The sequence below is a fragment of the Oncorhynchus keta genome, chromosome 28 (genome assembly GCF_023373465.1).
Source record: "Oncorhynchus keta strain PuntledgeMale-10-30-2019 chromosome 28, Oket_V2, whole genome shotgun sequence".
NCBI lineage: Eukaryota > Metazoa > Chordata > Actinopteri > Salmoniformes > Salmonidae > Oncorhynchus > Oncorhynchus keta.
The window spans coordinates 63249077-63268889 of NC_068448.1; the positions used below are offsets into that span (position 1 = coordinate 63249077).

The window sequence follows — 19813 nt, forward strand, 5'->3', positions numbered from 1 at the left end:
CCTTAGGACCATGTTAGCCCACTGAGCTAAAGTCTAGGGAGACAGGTGTGTGTGTGTGTGTGTGTGTGTGTGTGTGTGTGTGTGTGTGTGTGTGTGTGTGTGTGTGTGTGGGTGTGGGTGGGTGGGTGGGTGTTGTTGTGTGTGTGTGTGAGTGAGTGAGTGAGTGAGTGAATTCTGTGACATGATTATCACAAACAACAGGGTTACTTTTTTCCCTGAAGTTTGACAGTTCAAAAGCAATCTCAAGTGCCAGACATGAGAGGGGAGAAACATCTGCCACAATAAAAATCACACACACACACACACACACACACACACACACACACACACACACACACACACACACACACACACACACACACACACACACACACACACACACACACACACACACACACACACACACACACACGTTTGGCAGGTACGGTGCCTTCAGAAACTATTCACACCCCTTGACTTTCCACAATTTGTTGCATTACAGCCTGTATTTAAAATGTATTATATTTAGACTTTGTGTCACTGGCCGACAAACAATACCCCACATAAAAGTGTAATTATGTTTTAATGAAAAGATGTGTCTTGAGTGTCTTGAGTCAATAAAAATTCAACCCCTTTGTTATTGCGAGCCTAAATTAGTTCAAGAGTAAAAATGTGTTTACCAAGTCACATAATAAGTTGCATGGACATGATATATATTTTTACATGCTTTTTAAATGACTACAACATATCTGTACCCCACACATACACATTTCTATTTCTATGTTTTGGCCGGGTATGGTTCTCAATCAGGGACAGCTGTCTATCGTTGTCTCTGATTGGGAACCATATTTAGGTACCCTTTTTCCCACCTGTGTTTGTGGGAAGTTAACTTTGTTTGATGGCACATAGCCTTAAGCTTCACCTTTTTTTGGTATTGTTTATTGTTTTGTCGTCGTGATTTTGATTAATTAAAGAAAATGTACACTCACCACGCTGCACCTTGGTCCCCTCCTTCAAACAGCCGAGACAGGCACCTATTAGTAGATGGGTAAAAAAGCAGACATTGAATATCCCTTTGAGCATGGTGCAGTTTTTATTACACTTTGCATGGTGTATCAATTCACCCAGTCGCTACAAAAATACAGGCTCCCTTCCTCAGTTGCCGGAGAGGAAGGAAACTGCTCAGGGATTTCACCATGATGTCAATGGTGATTTTAAAACTGTTACAGGGTTAAATGGCTGTGATAAGAGAACATTGAGGATGGATCAACATTATAGTAACTCCACAATACTAACATCAATGACAGAGTGAAAAGAAGGAAGTCTGCACGGAATACAAATATTTAAAAACATGGATCCTGTTTGCAATAAGGCACTAAAGTAATCCTGCAAAAAATGTAGCAAAGAAATTATCTTTTTGTCCTGAATACAAAGCGTTATGTTTGGTGCAAATCCAACACAACACATCACTGAGTACCACTCTTCATATTTTCAAGCATGGTGGTGGCTGCATCATGTTATGTGTATTCTTGCCATCAGCATGGGAGATTTTTAGTTTTGGGTGAAAACGAAACGGAATAGAGCTAAGCACAGGCAGAATCCTAGAGGAAAACTTTGTTCAGTCTGCTTTCCAACAGACACTGGGAGACAAATTCACCTTTCAGCAGGACAATAACCTAAATCTCAAGGCCAAATATACACCAGAGTTGCTTATCAAGACAACATTGTATGTTCCTGAGTGGTCTAGTTAGTTTTGACTTAAATTGACTTGAAAATATATGGCAAGATGGTAAAATGGCTGTCTAGCAATGATCAACAACCAACTTTGAAGAGTTTGAAGAATGAAACAATAAATAGTGGGCAAATGTATCCAGGTGTGCAAAGCTCTTAGAGACTTACCCAGAAAGACTCACAGCTGTAATCACTGCTAAAGGTGATTCTAGCATCACCTTTGGCAGGGTGTTGAATACTTAACTAATTACAAATATATATATATATATATATATTTTTTTTCTACTTTAACATTACAGAGTATTTGGTTTAGATTGTTGCCTAAACATGACAATTAAATCCATTTTAACACATCAAAATATGGAAAAAGTCAAGGGGTGTGAATACTTTCTGAAAGCACTGTATGTATAGTAGGCCTATGATATTTTGGTCCCATTTTTGTAGTTTGATTAACTTTATGTTTGTGTAGCTGTCTTTGTGAAGGTCAAACTACATTTTGGGAAGTTGTATAGTTGAAGCATGTCATTCATTAAAACCACATGTATGCTTTCCATCTCTGTGGTTGTCTGGTGTTCTGTTGTTGCTTTGGAAGATAATGATGGTCTAGGAAGAGGGGGCTGTGTTGTGTGGGGAGGAAGAGGGAGCTGGGTTGTGTGGGGAGGAAGAGTGAGCTGGGTTGTGTGGGGAGAAAGAGGAAGCTGGGTTGTGTGGGGAGGAAGAGGGAGCTGGGTTGTGTGGGGAGGAAGAGGGAGCCGGGTTGTGTGGGGAGGAAGAGTGAGCTGGGTTGTGTGGGGAGGAAGAGGGAGCTGGGTTGTGTGGGGAGGAAGAAGGGAGCTGGGTTGTGTCAGGAAGAAGAGGGAGCTGGGTTGTGTCAGGAAGAAGAGGGAGCTGGGTTGTGTGGGGAGGAAGAGGGAGCTGGGTTGTGTGGGGAGGAAGAAGGGAGCTGGGTTGTGTGGGGAGGAAGAGGGAGCTGGGTTGTGTGGGGAGGAAGAAGGGAGCTGGGTTGTGTCAGGAGGAAGAGGGAGCTGGGTTGTGTCAGGAGGAAGAGGGATCTGGGTTGTGTGGGGAGGAAGAGGGAGCTGGGTTGTGTCAGGAGAAAGAGCTGGGTTGTGTCAGGAGGAAGAGGGAGCTGGGTTGTGTGGTGAATTAAGATGGGAGCTGGGTTGTGTTGGAAAGAAGAGGGGAGCTGGGTTGTGTTGGGAAGAGGAGGGGGGCTGGGTTGTGTTGGGAAGAGGAGGGGAGCTGGGTTGTGTTGGGAATTATATTGCGAGAGGCATAAAGCCTGTAAATGTTATTGTGTGTATTCCCACCCTTTTTTAAATAAATAAAAAGTTGTAGATATATTCCAATTAAGTTAATTGTTTTTTAATTGTACAAGAAGGAAATCCTTAAGATAAAGAATCCACTTGTTTAGAGAGAAAAATTTAGAAAAATATCTAGTTAGCATAAGATGCTAGGAGTGCTAGATAGCAACCTTACTACTAGATCGTCTGAGATAAAATACATTAAAACAATTACATACTGTAATGAAACCGGCAAGGAGCAGGTCTCGAACCCTCGACCTTACAGCCCGAGGTCCGGCGCGCTATCGACTGTGCCGCAAAAGCATGCCCGTGCGGCAGGGTCGATTTCCATGCTTATAAACCCAGGGTTGTTACAATAATTCATTGCAGTTGTAAATGTTTCCACGAGTGACTTAACAGTTAATGTTACTTTATAGCCATTCTCCTTTAACTTTGAATTCCATCATTTTAATTCCACCTTCCGTTGATTAGATATCTCCTACCTTTCACCCCACACTGAGGCTCTATACCTGCAGCCATTACCACTTTGATTTATGATTGACAAACAACAACAACAAGCTGCACAAGCCACTCTCGTGAATAGCAAAGAGCGAACAGCATTAATGATACATCTTCTCTTTCAACTAGCAGTCGCGTTTGACTCTATATGGGTCCTTCCGGACAAGTCAGTTCAAATTACACATACTTGAGACCCGTGGAACAATCACACCAGATCCGACCCAGACCGTGACATTATTTACAATTCTGTATCTGAACCCGCTCGAGACTCTTGGGTATTCGCTTATTCAGGTACAGATGGATCGGTGAAGACTTCTAGTGTGTGTGCATGCATGTTTGGAAGTGTAAGCATGTGTGTGTGTGTGTGTGTGTGTGTGTGTGTGTGTGTGTGTGTGTGTGTGTGTGTGTGTGTGTGTGTGTGTGTGTGTGTGTGTGTGTGTGTGTGTGTGTGTGTGTGTGTGTGTGTGTATTTGTTGCTGCTAACTGAATTGTATGCATTATTCAGAGTTTAATATTAGACAATACGGGGGCATAAATTGGAGCCATCAATCAAAGCAGACAGTTGAAGTCGGAAGTTTAAATACACTTTGGAGTCATTAAAACTAGCTTTTCAACCACTCCACAAATGTCTTGTTAACAAACTATAGTTTTGGCAAGTCGATTAGGACATCTACTTTGTGCATGACACAAGTCATTTTTTTCCAACAATTGTTTACAGACAGATTATTTCACTTATAATTCACTGTATCACAATTCCAGTGGGTCAGAAGTTTACATGTACTAAGTTGACTGTGCCTTGAAACAGCTAGGAAAATTCCAGAAAATTATGTCATGGCTTTAGGCGCTTCTGATAGCCGTCATACCATTCAGGAAGGAGACGCATTCTGTCTCCTAGAGATGAACATACTTTGGTGCGATAAGTGCAACTCAATCCCAGAACAACAGCAAAGGACCTTGTGAAGATGCTGGAGGAAACAGGTACAAAGGTATCTATATCCACAGTAAAACGAGTCCTATATCGACATAACCTGAAAGGCCGCTCAGCAAGGAAGAAGCCACTGCTCCAAAACCGCCATAAAAAAGCCAGACTACGGTTTGCAACTGCACATCTTTGTCCCCAAAGATTGTACTTTTGGAGAAATGTCCTCTGTTCTGATGAAACAAAAATAGAACTGTTTGGCCATAATGACCATTGTTATATTTGGAGGAAAATGGGGAGGCTTGCAAGCCAAAGAACACCATCCCAACCGTGAAGCACAGGGGTGGCAGCATCATGTTGTGGGGGTGCTTTGCTGTAGGGGGTACTGGTGCACTTCACAAAATAGATGGCATCATGTGGCAGGGAAATTATGTGGATATATTGAAGCAACATCTCAAGACGTCAGTCAGGAAGTTAAAGCTTGGTTGGAAATGAGTCTTCCAAATGGACACTGACCCCAAGCATACTTCCAAAGTTGTGGCAAAATGGCTTACGGTCAACAAAGTCAAGGTATTGGAGTGGCCATCACAAAACCTTGACCTCAGTCCCATAGAAAATGTGTGGGCAGAACTTAAAAAGTGTGCAAGCAAGGTGGCCTACAAACCTGACTCAGTTACACCCGCTCTGTCATGAGGAATGGGCCAAAATTCATCCAACTTATTGTGGGAAGCTTGTGGAAGGTTACCCAAAATATTTGACCCAAGTTAAACAGTTCAAAGACAATGCTACGGTATGCAAACTTCTGACCCACTGGGAATGTGATGAAAGAAATAAAAGCTTAAATAAATCATTCTCTCTACTATTATTCTGACATTTCAAATTCTTAAAATAAGTGGTGATCCTAACTGACCTAAAATAGGGAATTTGTACTCGGATTAAATGGCAGGAATTGTGAAAAACTGAGTTTACATGTATTTGGATAAGGTGTATGTAAACTTCCGACTTCAACTATATATGAGCAGGACTTCTGAGCAGAATGTTGGAATGCAAGAATCAAGACTGGATATTGAAATAGGTTTTTGAAATAACAGATTATTTCTTCATTTTCTAAATTTAACCTAATTTGAATGACATTAGGGTTATTATCCATATACTTAGGGTCGATTTATTTTTCAGTGTCTGTGTGATACACACACACACATACACATACATACATACATACATACATACATACATACATACATACATACATACATACATACATACATACATACATACATACATACATACATACATACAGTATGTAGCGGACATGAGTTGGTCATGGTCACATGATGAGGTAGCCCCGCCTGCGAACTTCAAAACCAGTGTCTGCCTTCGGCACAAGAGGCAAATATCTATTGGTCTAATGGTCAAAGATTTTGGTTGCTCACGTGGGAGACTCTGGTTCATGTCCTGCGTGTTATACATATACACACGTTTCATAGATAAAACATAACTTGTTATGGCTGGGGGCAGTATTGAGTAGCATGGATGAATATGGTGCCCAGACTGTCTGCTACTCAGGCCCAGTTGCTAATATATGCATAGTATTAGTAGATTTGTATAGAAAACACTCTGAAGTTTCTAAAACTCTTTGAATGATGTCTGTGAGTATAACATAACTCATATGGCAGGCAAAAACCTGAGAAAAAAAACAACCAGGAAGTGGGAAATCTGAGGTTTGTAGTTTTTCAACTCATTCCCTATTGAATACACAGTGTCTATGGGGTCAAATTGCACTTCCTACGGCTTCCAGTAGATGTCAACAGTCTTTAGAACCTTGTTTGATGCTTCGACTGTGAGTCAGAGGTCTGGCAGAGAGGCATGAGCTGGCCATGTGCGTTCATGTGAGAGTTAGCTTGAATTCCATTGCATTTCTACAGACAAAGGAATTCTCCGGTTGGAACATTTTTGAAGATTTATGTTAAAAACATCCTAAAGATTGATTCTATACATTGTTTGACATGTTTCTACGGACTGTAACGGAACTTTTTGACTTTTCGTCTGCACTTAGTGATCGCGCGTCATGAATTTGGATTACTGGGCTAAACGCACAAACAAAAAGGAGGTATTTGGACATGAATGATGGACATTATCGAACAAAACAAACATTTATTGTGGAACTGAGATTCCTGGGAGTGCATTCTGATGAAGATCATCAAAGGTAAGTGAATATTTATAATGGTATTTCTGACTTCTGTGGACTACACAACATGGTGTATATCTGTTTGGGTTGTTTTGGTCACTGAGCGCTGTACTCAAATTATTGCATGGTGTGCTTTTTCGGTAAAGCTTTTTTGAAATCTGACAAAGCGGTTGCATTAAGAAGAAGTGTATCTATAATTCCATGCATAATAGTTGTATCTTTTGTCAATGTTTATTATGAGTATTTCTGTGAATTGATGTGGTTCTCTGCAAAATCACCGGATATTTTGGAAGCAAAACATTACTGAACATAACGCACCAATGTATACTGAGATTTTTTTAATAGAAATATGAACTTTATCGAACAAAACATACATGTACTGTGTAACATGAAGTCCTATGAGTGTCATCTGATGAAGATCATCAAAGGTTATTAATTAACTTATCTCTATTTCTGCTTTTTGTTACTCCTCTCTTTGGCTGGAAAATGGCTGTGTTTTTCTGTCATGAGGCACTCACCTAACATAATCATTTGGTTTGCTTTCTTCGTAAAGCCTTTTTGAAATCAGACACTGTGGTGGGATTAACAAGAAGTGTATCTTTAAAATGGTGTAAAATACTTGTGTGTTTGAGAAATTTTACTTTTGGGATTTCTGCTGTTTTTAACTTGGCGCTCTGCACTTTCACTGGCTATTGTCATATCGATTCCGTTAACGGGATCTCAGCCCAAAGAGGTTCATTAAATTGCTTTATGTAAATTATTTCAATTTCTGTGATAGTTTTACAATCAAGGACTTGATGAACTCTGAAACATTTAATCAGTCTGTGAAAACATATTGGTTTAATGGCCATCAGAATGAGTAAGAAAATCAGATTTCATGAACAGAATCACATGAATGAATTAAAAATGTACAATTTCACAGTTCTGAAGGACATAACTGCCTCTAAAGCAATATAAGCAGCAGTGTGTGTGTGTGTGTGTGTGTGTGTGTGTGTGTGTGTGTGTGTGTGTGTGTGTTTGCACGTTTGGCTCTCATCTGTCTGTATGCCTCGCATGGTTCCAAACCAAAAATGTAATTATTAGAACGATGGCTCATGTAATCAGAAGAGTCAAATATTTCTGAATACCCACAGCTGGTGGGATCATTTTTATAAACATTTGTCTTTGAAATTTGATAGTGTAATACTCTCTTACGGACCAAATGAGCCAAGTGAAGGAGACAGAAAATGAATCTTTAGTGAGTCTGTAGTCTGTCTTATGAGGTTTATTTATTTGCCATCCCCCCCCTCTCTGGGTGTCTGATCCTCTTGAATACACTAGCTGTGTGTTGACCATGGCTGTGTGCCAGGGCAGAATAGAATGTTCTCTCCATCCAGTCCTTGGTTACAATAGCTTCTCAGGAATAATTGCCTCTCGGAATCCATCACCTTCCCGTTAGAAAACAAAAGACTTTGGAACTGTGGAGTTTTTTTTGCAACATTTCTGTTTCATCCTCATTTATCATTATGAAATGACATGATTTTGACCCTAAACTTCAATGAAAATGGTTTGCCATCCACTTTCCCCTCTCCATTCCCTCGGTAACTCGTGTCAGTTTCCCCCAGGTTGGAACATCTTATTGCAGGTCTGAACGGGGTTTTTGGTGAGATCATCAGTGTGACAGGGACACACTGTTTAAAATCAGCTGTCTGTGTGTCAGTGTGTGTGTGGACTCACTTCTCTGTCCAAGGTTATTTTACCTTTTTGAGGGTGTGTGTGTGTGCGCATGCAGTGGCACACTGTTTGTATTTGTGCAGTGCTAGCAGTGTGTGTATACTGTATGTGTATGTGCTCTGTTTGTGGGTCGTGTCAGAGTTCCAGAGTTCTGATAGCTAGAAGGTCAAACACAACTATCCACTTACTGAATGGTGCTTTCTCTCCCATTAGTATGGCATGAGCCGGTAGAAAGGAGAGCTGACGTTGATGGGGAGAGTGGCTCGAGCAGTGATGGCGTATGCAGAGCACTTGAGATTGAAGAATTTCCCTATTGTCCACAGAACTATGTGGGAGAAGGAAGGATACGATTTTTTACAAGGTTCGATTTTTTACTGAATAGCAAGCCATTAACCATTACAACTTCTCACCCATGCAAAATAGGGTGAAGTTGCCTGTAGACACTGATCCAAGGTCATTTTTGTGTTCGACCTCTTAATGGTCAGTGTTAGGGTTGGTTGAGGGTAAGCTGATCCTAGATTTGTGCCAAGAGGAAAGCTTCTACCTGTAGCTTACACAGATCTAGAATCAGTTGTTCCTTCACCAAATCCGTAACCATAACCACTCGGGAAGGAGTTAAACTGATCTGGGATTGTTGTCTTACATCAACTTCTACCTAGTATTCTCTAAAGCTCTCTTCTTCCCCCATGCTTCTAGAATCCATTCTGAAAACCTGGATCACACTTAAAAACCTTTTAAACCATGTTAGCTGTTAAATATTTCAGCATGGCCATTCACCCAGAGAAAGAAGCATGCTTTTGATTGTTGCGTGCAGGAAATCCGACCTCCCACATAACTGTAGCTAACTGGAGAAACCACGCTCTTCCCACTCACATCATGACAAGGCTGGGCTCCATGCCAACTCAATCCAGTCAGTTGAGTTGAGATTCAATGAAATTCCAAGTATTTTTCCATTGCTGAACAGACATTTTAATAAGAGAAATAAATATAAAAAGAGAGAGAAAGAAAGAACAGGAAGCACAGAAAATATCTGCCCTCTCATAGCTGGCCCTTCAAATGTGCACTATCTGCAGTGTGGGAAAATAATGACATTGTGCTGTCTCTCCTTTCTATCCCCATCACGCTGCATTAATAATCTGGGATTGGAATTACATTTGAATCCTCCAATCCTCCAATCAGAATGTCCTGTGGCTGTTCCCATGAGGGACTGGCTAATGACTTGCCAATCAGAAGCACTGATGGAGAGTATCCCAGAGGTGTTTCAGGAAGAGAGCTGGAGAGCTGAGAGAACGAGGGAGGAATATCTGAGTGAAAAGAGGGGGGAGAATATGGAGGATTAAAGCTACAGGACAAAGATTCATAGTGTGAGAGGAAGAGAGAGATGGAAAGCGATAGGGCGGGCGAGAGAATGGAAGCGATGCGATGTTGTGTTCCTGTCAAGTAAGACATTGAGTGAGAGGAGAGAATGAGGGAGCAGAGGGAGAGGAACGAGGGATGAAACAGGAATTGTTCCCTCTGTCTCAGAGAGAGGGGGGAGTCTCAGGGAGAGTGGGAGGAGTCTCACAGAGAGGGGTGAGGAGTCTCATTGAGAGGGGGAGGAGAGGAGAGAGGAGGATGTAACAGAGGCAACATGGCATGGAGTTGGACAGGAGGTTTAGGAGAGAGAGAGACGCGCATCACTGCACCTGGGCTGGGACACGCACAGTGTTTGTGTGTGTGTGGAGGAGGGGGAGGTAGAGATTGAGGGTCAAGGTGTGTGTGTGGATCAGGCTGCGACATGCTCCTGTGTCTCTTACAACCTGACACCAGCCACAGAAATGTGTGTGTTTGTACTACCAAGGACTGCTGCCTCACTGCAGAGATAGATACTTTGTACTGTCAGGCCAATGGACTTCAGGCTTGACTGCCCTCACCCCTCTACCCTTGCCTCTCATCCTCACTACCTCACACCCTCACCCGTCAGTCCTCTCCCTAGATGTAGAAAACACTGTTTGTCTGTCCACATCTCAAGTCTAACCTCCTCTTGCCTCACCTGAGCCTCCCACTTGGGTGTCAGGCCTCCACACCAACAGACAGGTGATGGAGAAGACAGATAGAAAAGAACTGAATCCACCAGTGACACTAGCATGCTTAGCTAACGCTAAGGCTCGGCAGTCAATATTTGTTTAATTTGACTGAATGAAGACTCTTACCTTCCCAGTTATGAGTTCAACTCTGCCCTCTACTGTTTGTAGTTCGTTGTCTTTCCTTAGCTAACTGCAGAAGACGGAGATTATTAATGGAGAACTTTTAACTGTGAGGAGAGGGAACAAGGAAAGTTCTTCTGAAAGAGGTTTCTGTTTACTGTTTCGCTCTCCGCCAGGGTAATTCTGTAAACATTGTGCACCTCCCCCCCTCTCTCTCTCTCTCTCTCTCTCTCTCTCTCTCTCTCTCTGTCAGTATGGGAGTATGGGAGGCTTTGTCGGAGCTCATCCTGTCTTATCTTAAACAGAGAAATGTAATGTCAGCTCTTCACTTCCCCAAACAGGATGCGGCACAAATCTCAAAACTCGCCCCATTTAAATGTGTCCCTAATGGCTCAAAACCTCTCAGCCCTGGTCATCGTTGCTGTATGGCAGTAGAGACAAAGTGTCTGTTCAACACAGTCTTAGTGGCATCCACACCAATAGCCCTGGAGAAGGTGTTTGTCACATTTGACACTGTTCTCACTGCTCAAGCTATCTGACACTAGGAAATCCACGATCACGCTGATTCCACTGCTGAATTAATGGTGGACCACAGACACTTAACTTTTGGGAGTCACCCAGCACAAGCAGCTCTGCATAATTCAGGTGATGGTGGTGAAAACAGTGATACTAGTGCTCAACAGAAACTAAAACACCAAACCTTAAAGCTGGAATCCTTAATGGTGGAACAGTCACGCCCGTTTGAGAAATTACAACAAGAAAGAAGGTACCGCAATCAATGAACACAATTTTTCCCCCTCTGACATCATTGCGCATGCAATAGAAGAGCATATACTGCAATGTTTTTTACCATGCTTCCCCTCAGCTCGGCAACAAAACCAACGGTGGGGAGGCGGCCAGTTGAGCTGTTTGCCCTACTGCAGGCCGCTCAGCAAGGAAGAAGCCACTGCTCCAAAACCGCCATAGAAAAGCTAGACTACGGTTTGCAACTGCACATGGGGACAAAGATCGTACTTTTTGGAGAAATGTCCTCTGGTCGGATGAAACAAAATACAACTGTTTGGCCATAATGACCATCGTTATGTTCGGAGGAAAAAGGGGGGGGGGGGCTTGCAAGCCGAAGAACACCATGCCAACCATGAAGCACGGGGGTGGCAGCATCATGTTGTGGGGGTGCTTTGCTGCAGGAGGGACTGGTGCACTTCACAAAATAGATGACATCATGAGGCAGGAGAATTATGTAGATATATTGTTGCAACATCTCAAGACATCAGTCAGGAAGTTAAAGCTTGGTCGCAAATGGGTCTTCCAAATGGACAATGACCCCAAGAATTCTTCCAAACTTGTGGCAAAATGGCCTAAGGACAACAAAGTCAAGGTATTGGAGTGGCCATCACAAAGCCCTGACCTCAACCCTATAGAAAATGTGTGGGCAGAACTGAAAAAACGTGTGAGAGCAAGGAGGCCTACAAACCTGACTCAGTTACACCTGCTCTGTCAGGACGAATGGGCCCAAATTCATCAAACTTATTGTGGGAAGCTTGTGGAAGGCAACCCGAAACATTTGACCCAAGTTAAACAGTTTAAAGGCAATGGTACCAAATACCAATTGAGTGTATGTAAACTTCTGACCCTCTGGGGATGTGATGAATGAAATAAAAGCTGAAATAAATCATTTTCTCTCCTATTATTCTGGCATTTCACGTTCTTAAAATAAAGTGGTGATCCTAACTGACCTAAGACAGGAATTGTGAAAAACTGAGTTTAAATGTATTTGGCTAAGGTGTATGTAAACTTCCGACTACAACTATCTACTGCAGCCCCCCTCCTCCAAATACAACACCCACTCTGCCAGACACATTCTGTTATAGGTCCCCAAAGCACACACATCCCTGGGTTGCTCCTCTTTTCAGTTCGCTGCAGCTAGCAACTGGAACGAGCTGCCAAACTCTTCATTCAAAGAATCAATCATGGACACTCTTACTGACAGCTGTGGCTGCTTTGTGTGATCTATTGTTGTCTCTACCTTCCTGCCTTTTGTGCTGTTGTCTGTGCCCAATAATGTTTGTACCATGTTTTGTGCTGCTACCATGTTGTTGTCATGTTGTGTTGCTACCATGCTGTGTTGTTGTCTTAGGTCTCTCTTTATGTAGTGTTGTAGAGGAACCAGGCTCTGAGGGGTGTCCAGTCCTTTCCTGGCTGGGCTGGGTGGAGACTATAACAGAAGATGGCCAAGATGTTCAAACGTTCATAGATTTCCAGCAGGGTCAGATAATAATAATCACAGTGGTTGTAGATGGTGCAACAGGTCAATACCTCAGGAGTAAATGTAAGTTGGCTTTTCATAGCCAAATTCACTGCTCGACTGAAAATGTGCGTGTGGGATACAGAGATGCGGCAGTCATTCAAAACTCATGTTAATCACTATTATTGCACACAGTGAGTTCATGCAACTTATTATGTGCACATTTTTGCTCATGAACTTATTTAGGCTTGCCATAAAAAAGGGGTTGAATACTTATTGACTCAAGACATTTTCAATTTTCTTATTTAATGATTTTGTAAAAATTCAGAAAAACATCATAGTATTTTTAGGCCAGTATCATGACACAAGGCGAGACCCAATTGCAGACACAGGAGGCAGATGGTTGGAGTCTTACAATATTTATTAATCCAAAAGGAGTAGCCAAGAGAATGGATGTGGACAAGCAAAAGGTCAAAACCAGATCAGAGTCCAGGAGGTACAGAGTGGCAGACAGGCTCATGGTCAAGGCAGGCAGAATGGTAAGGCAGCCGGGTACAAAGTCCAGAAACAGGCAAGGGTCAAAACCAGGAGGACTAGAAAAAGGAGAATAGCAAAAGAACATACAAGACAAACTGGCACAGAGAGACAGGAAACACGGATAAATACACTGGAGAAAATCAGCAACACCTGGAGGGGGTGGAGACAATCACAAAGACAGGTGAAACAGATCAGGGCATGACATCCATTTTTACATTCGGGATGTAACATCAAGGGGTGTGAATACTTTCTGAAGGCACTGCAGCCACATAGACTACATGCATCTCTGCACTCAGAGACTCACTCACAGATACACTGTCCAGCTTTAAGCACTGCTCTTTAATCAGTGTTCCGTACTGGTAAAGGATGGAGACAAATCACCTAGCCTTATAAGCACTGATCTCCAATCAGTAGTATGCCCTTGTGTTATGGTAATCGGAGCTAGCATTAGCATGGAGTGGTTACTATAGGAAAGACAAGCCTAATCATATTGCAATCATGCCTGGCCTTGAGGAGATAATAAAAAAATGCCCTCTGAATTATGAAATGTGGGTGAAACTTGGCTTTAAGCACTGATTTGCAGTCAGCTGTCAGTGGTGATTAGGATACATAAGGCTTGGTTTAGCTCTGATTCTGAATCAGTCTGTAGTGATTAAGAGGCCTTCAGCTGTGATCAGCTGTGTCAAGCCTCAGATGTTCATCATGGTAGCCAGGCTTAGATCTAACCATGCTTCTCATGCATGGATTCTCTTTGCTGACCAACCTCCAGACAGGATAAGTCTCAATGCGTGTGTGTCAGGGTTGTGCTCAATTCACAATAGATCTGAGACGGCTTCATCAATTCCAACTCAATTCTTGAATTTAAATTGAAGTAGTAAACAGGATACTGAATTGCAATTAGAATGAATGGAAATGCATTCAAATGCATCTTCGATTCTATATAAGGTGTATTCTATACAAATATCCATCTTGTACATAAAACATCAAACATGTTGTTATATACATTTATTTGTATTTTTATTGATTTTATTTAACCTTTATTTAAATTCCTATTTACAATAATGGCCTACCAAAAGGCCTCCTGCGGGGATGGGGGCCTGGGATTAAAAATATGAATAAATTAAATACAAATATAGGACAAAACACACATCACAACAAGAGACAACACTACATAAAGAGAAACTTAAGACAACACCATAGCAAGGCAGCAACACATGACAACACCGCATGGTAGCAACACAACATGACAACACATGGTAGCAACACAACATGGGTAGCAGCACAAAGCAGGGTACAGACATTATTGGGCACAGACATACACATACAATATTGATGAAACAATAGATTTTCAGGACAAAGTCTTAAAATGAATGATCAAGGAAAACAAAACCTGAATATTGTAAGTTATTATCATTTAATATTTTAGCAATTTATTAGACGCTCTTATCCAGAGCGATTTACAGGAGCAATTAGGGTTAAGTGCCTTGCTCAAGGGCACATTAACAGATTTTTCAGCAAGTCAGCTTGGGGAATCGAAACAGTGACCTTTTGGTTACTAGCTTAACGCTCATAACTGCTAGGCTACCTGCCTGATTTCATTAATCACTGACATTCTTTCAATATGTGGAAAATGTACATTTCCCAGAATGCACTAGTTAAACCTCAAATTGACCCTAAAGACTTCAAAAAGAATCCAAACAAATGAAATGATCGAGGGAAATATTATTGGCTATTTCAAAGCATTACGTTTAAAAGATGATATGAATATTGTTTCCAGAGAAATGTTACACAGTGCCTTGAGAAAGCATTCAGACCCCTCAACTTTTTCCACGTTTTGTTAAGTTACAGCCTTATCCTAAAATGGATTTTAAAATAAATAATCCTCAGCAACCTAATCTCATGACCCCATAACAACCATAAAAAAAACAATTGAATACATTTTAAAATAAGGCTGTAAACGTAACAAAAAGTGGAAAAAGTCAAGGGGTCTGAATACTTTCCGAAGGCACTTTATATTCTTTGGTATCTGGAAGTCTGACTTGTCAGATTCAATTAAACTTATGACTGAGTGGAATTTCGTTGAATTGCACTGAATTAAATTCTATTTCCAGTCATTCAAATTCAAATGTGGCCAATCCAATTCGCATTTAATCTCAACAGTTGAATGGGAGTGACTTCAAAAATTCTGAATTGAGCACAACCCTGGTGTGCATGTGTGTGCGTGCGTGTATGTGCGCTTATGTGTGCATACTATAACTCTCATAGCCAAATTGCCGTTAAATATTAAGCCTTTCCAGAAGGAAATTAGCTAAAGTCATCATTGCTTTTCTGCATAAATACACAAGAAAGTCATGCATTATAACATTTAAAAAGCTTTTGGCTTTGAAATGTCTCTCTGTAATTGATCATTGTTCATTGAAATCGAAATTGGAGGTCTTTCCAAATCCTGAGGACTTTGGGAAATGCTTTCAAACCCGGCCACTAGGGGGCACCAGTGAGCGCTAATACTGTTAAGTAGGCTTTGCTAGGGTGTTGTGGTGGTGGTGGATGAGTGTAATCTGAAGGTTGTGTGTTCGATCCCAATCATGAACACTGGTTTTAACCCTAACCCCAACCTTAACCATTCAGAATGAGTTCCTAAACTTATCCCTTAACAAATAATTTTGACCTTTAGAGAAATGGAACGATACAGAGCAGCAGGAGCAACAAAAACACTGAACATGTGACGTTTGGAGCAACTTCAAAATGTGACGTTTGAAGCAACTTCAAAATGTGACATTTGGAGCAACTTCAAAATGTAACGTTTGGAGCAACTTCAAAATGTAACATTTGGAGAACGTGACTGAACATCTCCAAGAAGTTTGTTCAATATTAAACCATTGCTTGCTATGAGGATTAAATGAGATAACTGTGACAGATAATTGATGGGCGATGACATTGCCATTTACTGTAAGTTTAGTCTGTTGTTCATAGTTCATTATTAAGTCCTCTACCCAAGCAGAGGAAAGCTGCCACATTCACCAGCCCTTAATAAAGACTTGAGAAACACTACCTTCTGATCCCTTACGCCTCACCTGTCTCTCTCTCTCTGTCTGTCTGTCTGTCTGTCTGTCTGTCTCTCTCTCTCTCTCTCTCTGTTGTTCTCCCCCTCTCTCTCTGTTGCTCTCCCCCTCTCTCTCTGTTGCTCTCTCTCTGTTGCTCTCTCTCTGTTGCTCTCTCTCTGTTGCTCTCTCTCTCTCTCTCTCTCTCTCTCTCTCAATAAAGACTTGAGAAACACTACCTTCTGATCCCTTATGCCTCACCTGTCTCTCTCTCTCTGTTGCTCTCTGTCTGTCTGTCGGCCTCTCCCTCTATCTCTCTGTGTTGCTCTCTTTCTCTGTTCAACTAATCCCCACAAGTGTCCCCCTCTCTCTCTTTGTCTTTCTCTCTGTTGCTCTCTCTGTAACGCTCGCCGAAATGGGTAGACCAAGGTGCAGCGTGATTTGGGTTCATCATATTTTATTTAAATGTTAACCAGCAACAAAACAATAAAGAGAGACAAACAAACAAACGTACAGCCTTGTAGGGCTCAAAAGCAACAATACAAAAACAAGATCCCACAAACAACAGGTTGGAAAAGGCTGCCTAAATATGATCCCCAATTAGAGACCTGAAACCAAAAAGGGGGGGTTGGGGGGGTCTAGTGTCGGTAGTGGCTCTGGTACGGGATGAAGAACCCTCTCATCCTGCGGATCCTCCAGCATCGGAGGCGGCTCAGGTGCGGGACGAAGAACCCGTGAATCCCGTGAATCCAGCCATGGACCCGGGCTGGACACTGTGCCTGGACTGGGCACCAACGCAGAAGAAGACTCTGACCTTGGAGCTGGACTGGACGCCGTGTTTAAATTGGGCATCGGCGCAGGAGAAGGCTCCGGCCATGGAGCTGGAGGTTCCGGACCGTGGACCGTCTCAGGTGGTTCTGGACTGTGGACCGTCTCAGGAGGTTCATCATATTTTATTTAAATGTGAATCAGCAACAAAACAATAAAGAGAAACAAACGAACGTACAGCCTTGTAGGGCTCAAAAGCAAGTGTGTGAGACAAGTGACATAATGACTGCTATGTATATATGTGAAATTAACCGAAATGATTTTGTGTGTGCGCTTGTGTGTGTGTGTATGTCCCTGTCTCTCTGGCCCAGTAAAAGGACAGAGAGAGGAACCAGTCTAGCAGGGATCTCCCACCCCTGTCTGTTCTAACACTGAGGCTGTCTGGACACAGTTCCCACGGTGATGTGATTTGGCTACCATGGTGGAGCCAGGCACACAGCTGAAGGATAAACATGTTGAAGGACGAGAGAGACTTAGTTGGAGTTGGAGAGAGAGAGACATGTAACAGTTTTACCTCTTAAACCTGCCAGTGCCACCCTGCATACTGGGTGTCTGTGTCTGTGTGCGCAGTTTGTATGTATGTGTGTGTATGTGTACAGTATTGTACCAATTTGTGCAGAAGCAGATACTGTATGTTATCCGTGAATATCACGAAGCACCATCCATATTACTGAGAAAGAGAGAGGGGTAAAGAGAGGGAGAGAGTGGCGTAGAGAAAGAGAGGGGTAGAGAGAGAGTGGGTGTAGAGAGATAGAGAGAAAGTTTGATTAATTTGACTGTACTTGTCTGAGTGGGAGGCTAGGAGAGGAGTCACAAAAAAATCAATGGCCTGGGAAATGGAAGTCTCTGTGTGTGTCTGCGTGTGTGTTTTTCTTCACTTCTTTGATGGTAATGTCCTGGTAATCTAGAAGGGGCAGAAAGAGGGAGGGAGAGAGCGGGACACAAACAGGCACACACACACAGGTACCTCTTAAAACACCTCCTCACAGTAACAGGTTTACCACTTGAACGTGCCAGTGCCAGCCTGCAGATTGGCAGTTAGCACTTTCAGAGCGCCTAGCGACATTCAATAGCGAGACGCTTGTACAAAGGCGTTGCACAGAATTAGCAGTGAGTTCTCTCTCTCACTCTCTCATCTCTTTCGCTCTCTCATCGCTCTCGTTCTGTCTCTCTCTCTTTCTCTCTCAGGATAGGCTGACAGACTGCTCACACTGCAGGTTATATAAGCCAGCTAACACTCTGAAGTGTGAGCGAGGGAGCTCCAGCAACATTGGAAAGGCCAGTATAATCTGACATGATTTGATTTCACTGCCTAAACCCTCAGCATCTCTAATGATCCCCTAGCGTCTACCTTTCATGAAGTCTGCAAGGCCCTACCATGTTGGATGTTTGATATTAAAACAGTGTTTTTCTACTCATGTTCCTATTATGTGATGTTTGTATAGACACGATGATATCATTGCTCTTGTGTAGGAGGTATTCTACCTGTATTACTATTTAAGGATAATAATATTGTTTATACGAGGCATTTCAGGTGACGCATTTATTACCACGTAGTGAAAATGATATTGTCACTGTATAATGATATTATTATTGCTCTGTAGCAGGTACACTGTGTGATGTTTGTATAATATGTAACGTGATGATGATGTTGTCTACAGGAGGTATGCCTGTGCCAGACCAGCCATCAGAGCAGGAGAAGGGAGCCAGTCTGCTGAGTCCAGGTCTACCGTCATCTAACGGAGATGGATCAGACGGGACGGAGACCACCTCCGCTATCCTGGCCTCCGTCAAAGAACAGGTAGGCCTGACTCTGTGTATGTGTGTGTGTGTGTGTGTGTGTGTGTGTGTGTGTGTGTGTGTGTGTGTGCGCATTATTTGTGTCAATATCAGTTGTCCGCATGGGACTTAAACACACTCTAAGTTGATTTAATCAAAAACACACATCTTAACTACAAACTGATTTGCAGTAGAACCTGACACTGAAGCAAGATGAGTCTTCTAGTCCTATGCAGTGGGTTCAGTGTTTTAGAAGTCAAGGATGTGTGCTTGGCAGGGGAATCAGGAGGTAATGGGGAGACATTATGTAGATTATGAGAGGAGAGCTGCAGCCAAGTAGACAGCATTGAATAAGACATTAAAACAAACCAGCCCAACCACTCAACAGGGAACCTTCTATCTAGATACATTATTGAAAAGAGACACGGAAAAGTGTCTGTCTCTGTGTGTGTATACAGTCACACAGTTGTGTGTATATATATATATATATATGTGTACAAAACTTTAACAACACCTGCTCTTTCCATGACATAGACTGACCAGGTGAATCCAGGTGAACGATATGATCCCTCATTGATGTCATTTAAATCCACTTCAATCAGTGTAGATGAAGGGGAGGAGACAGTTTAAAGAAGGATGTTTAAGCCTTGAGACAATTGAGACATGGATTGTGTGTGTGCCATTCAGAGGGTGAATGGACAAGACAACAGATACCTTTGAACAGGGTATGGTAGTAGGTGCCAGAGGCAACGGTTTGGGTCAAGAACTGCAACGCTGCTGTTTCTTTCACTCTCAAAAGTTTCCAAAGGACATCCAGACAACTTGACACAACTATGGGAAGCATTTGTCACGTTCGGAGTAAATG

The 19813-nt window shown here is 42.3% G+C and overlaps 1 protein-coding gene across 1 annotated transcript in view; it reads left to right on the forward strand.

Annotated features, from left to right (window-relative positions):
* The window catches only part of ctnnd2a (catenin (cadherin-associated protein), delta 2a), a 389747-nt gene that overhangs the window by 16760 nt on the left and 353174 nt on the right, over positions 1 to 19813 (forward strand). Inside the window, exon 2 of the mRNA XM_052483548.1 lies at positions 18831 to 18970. Within this exon, the coding sequence (XP_052339508.1) occupies positions 18836 to 18970 (135 nt within the window). The 5' untranslated portion in view covers positions 18831 to 18835. The remainder of the gene's footprint in view (positions 1 to 18830; positions 18971 to 19813) is intronic.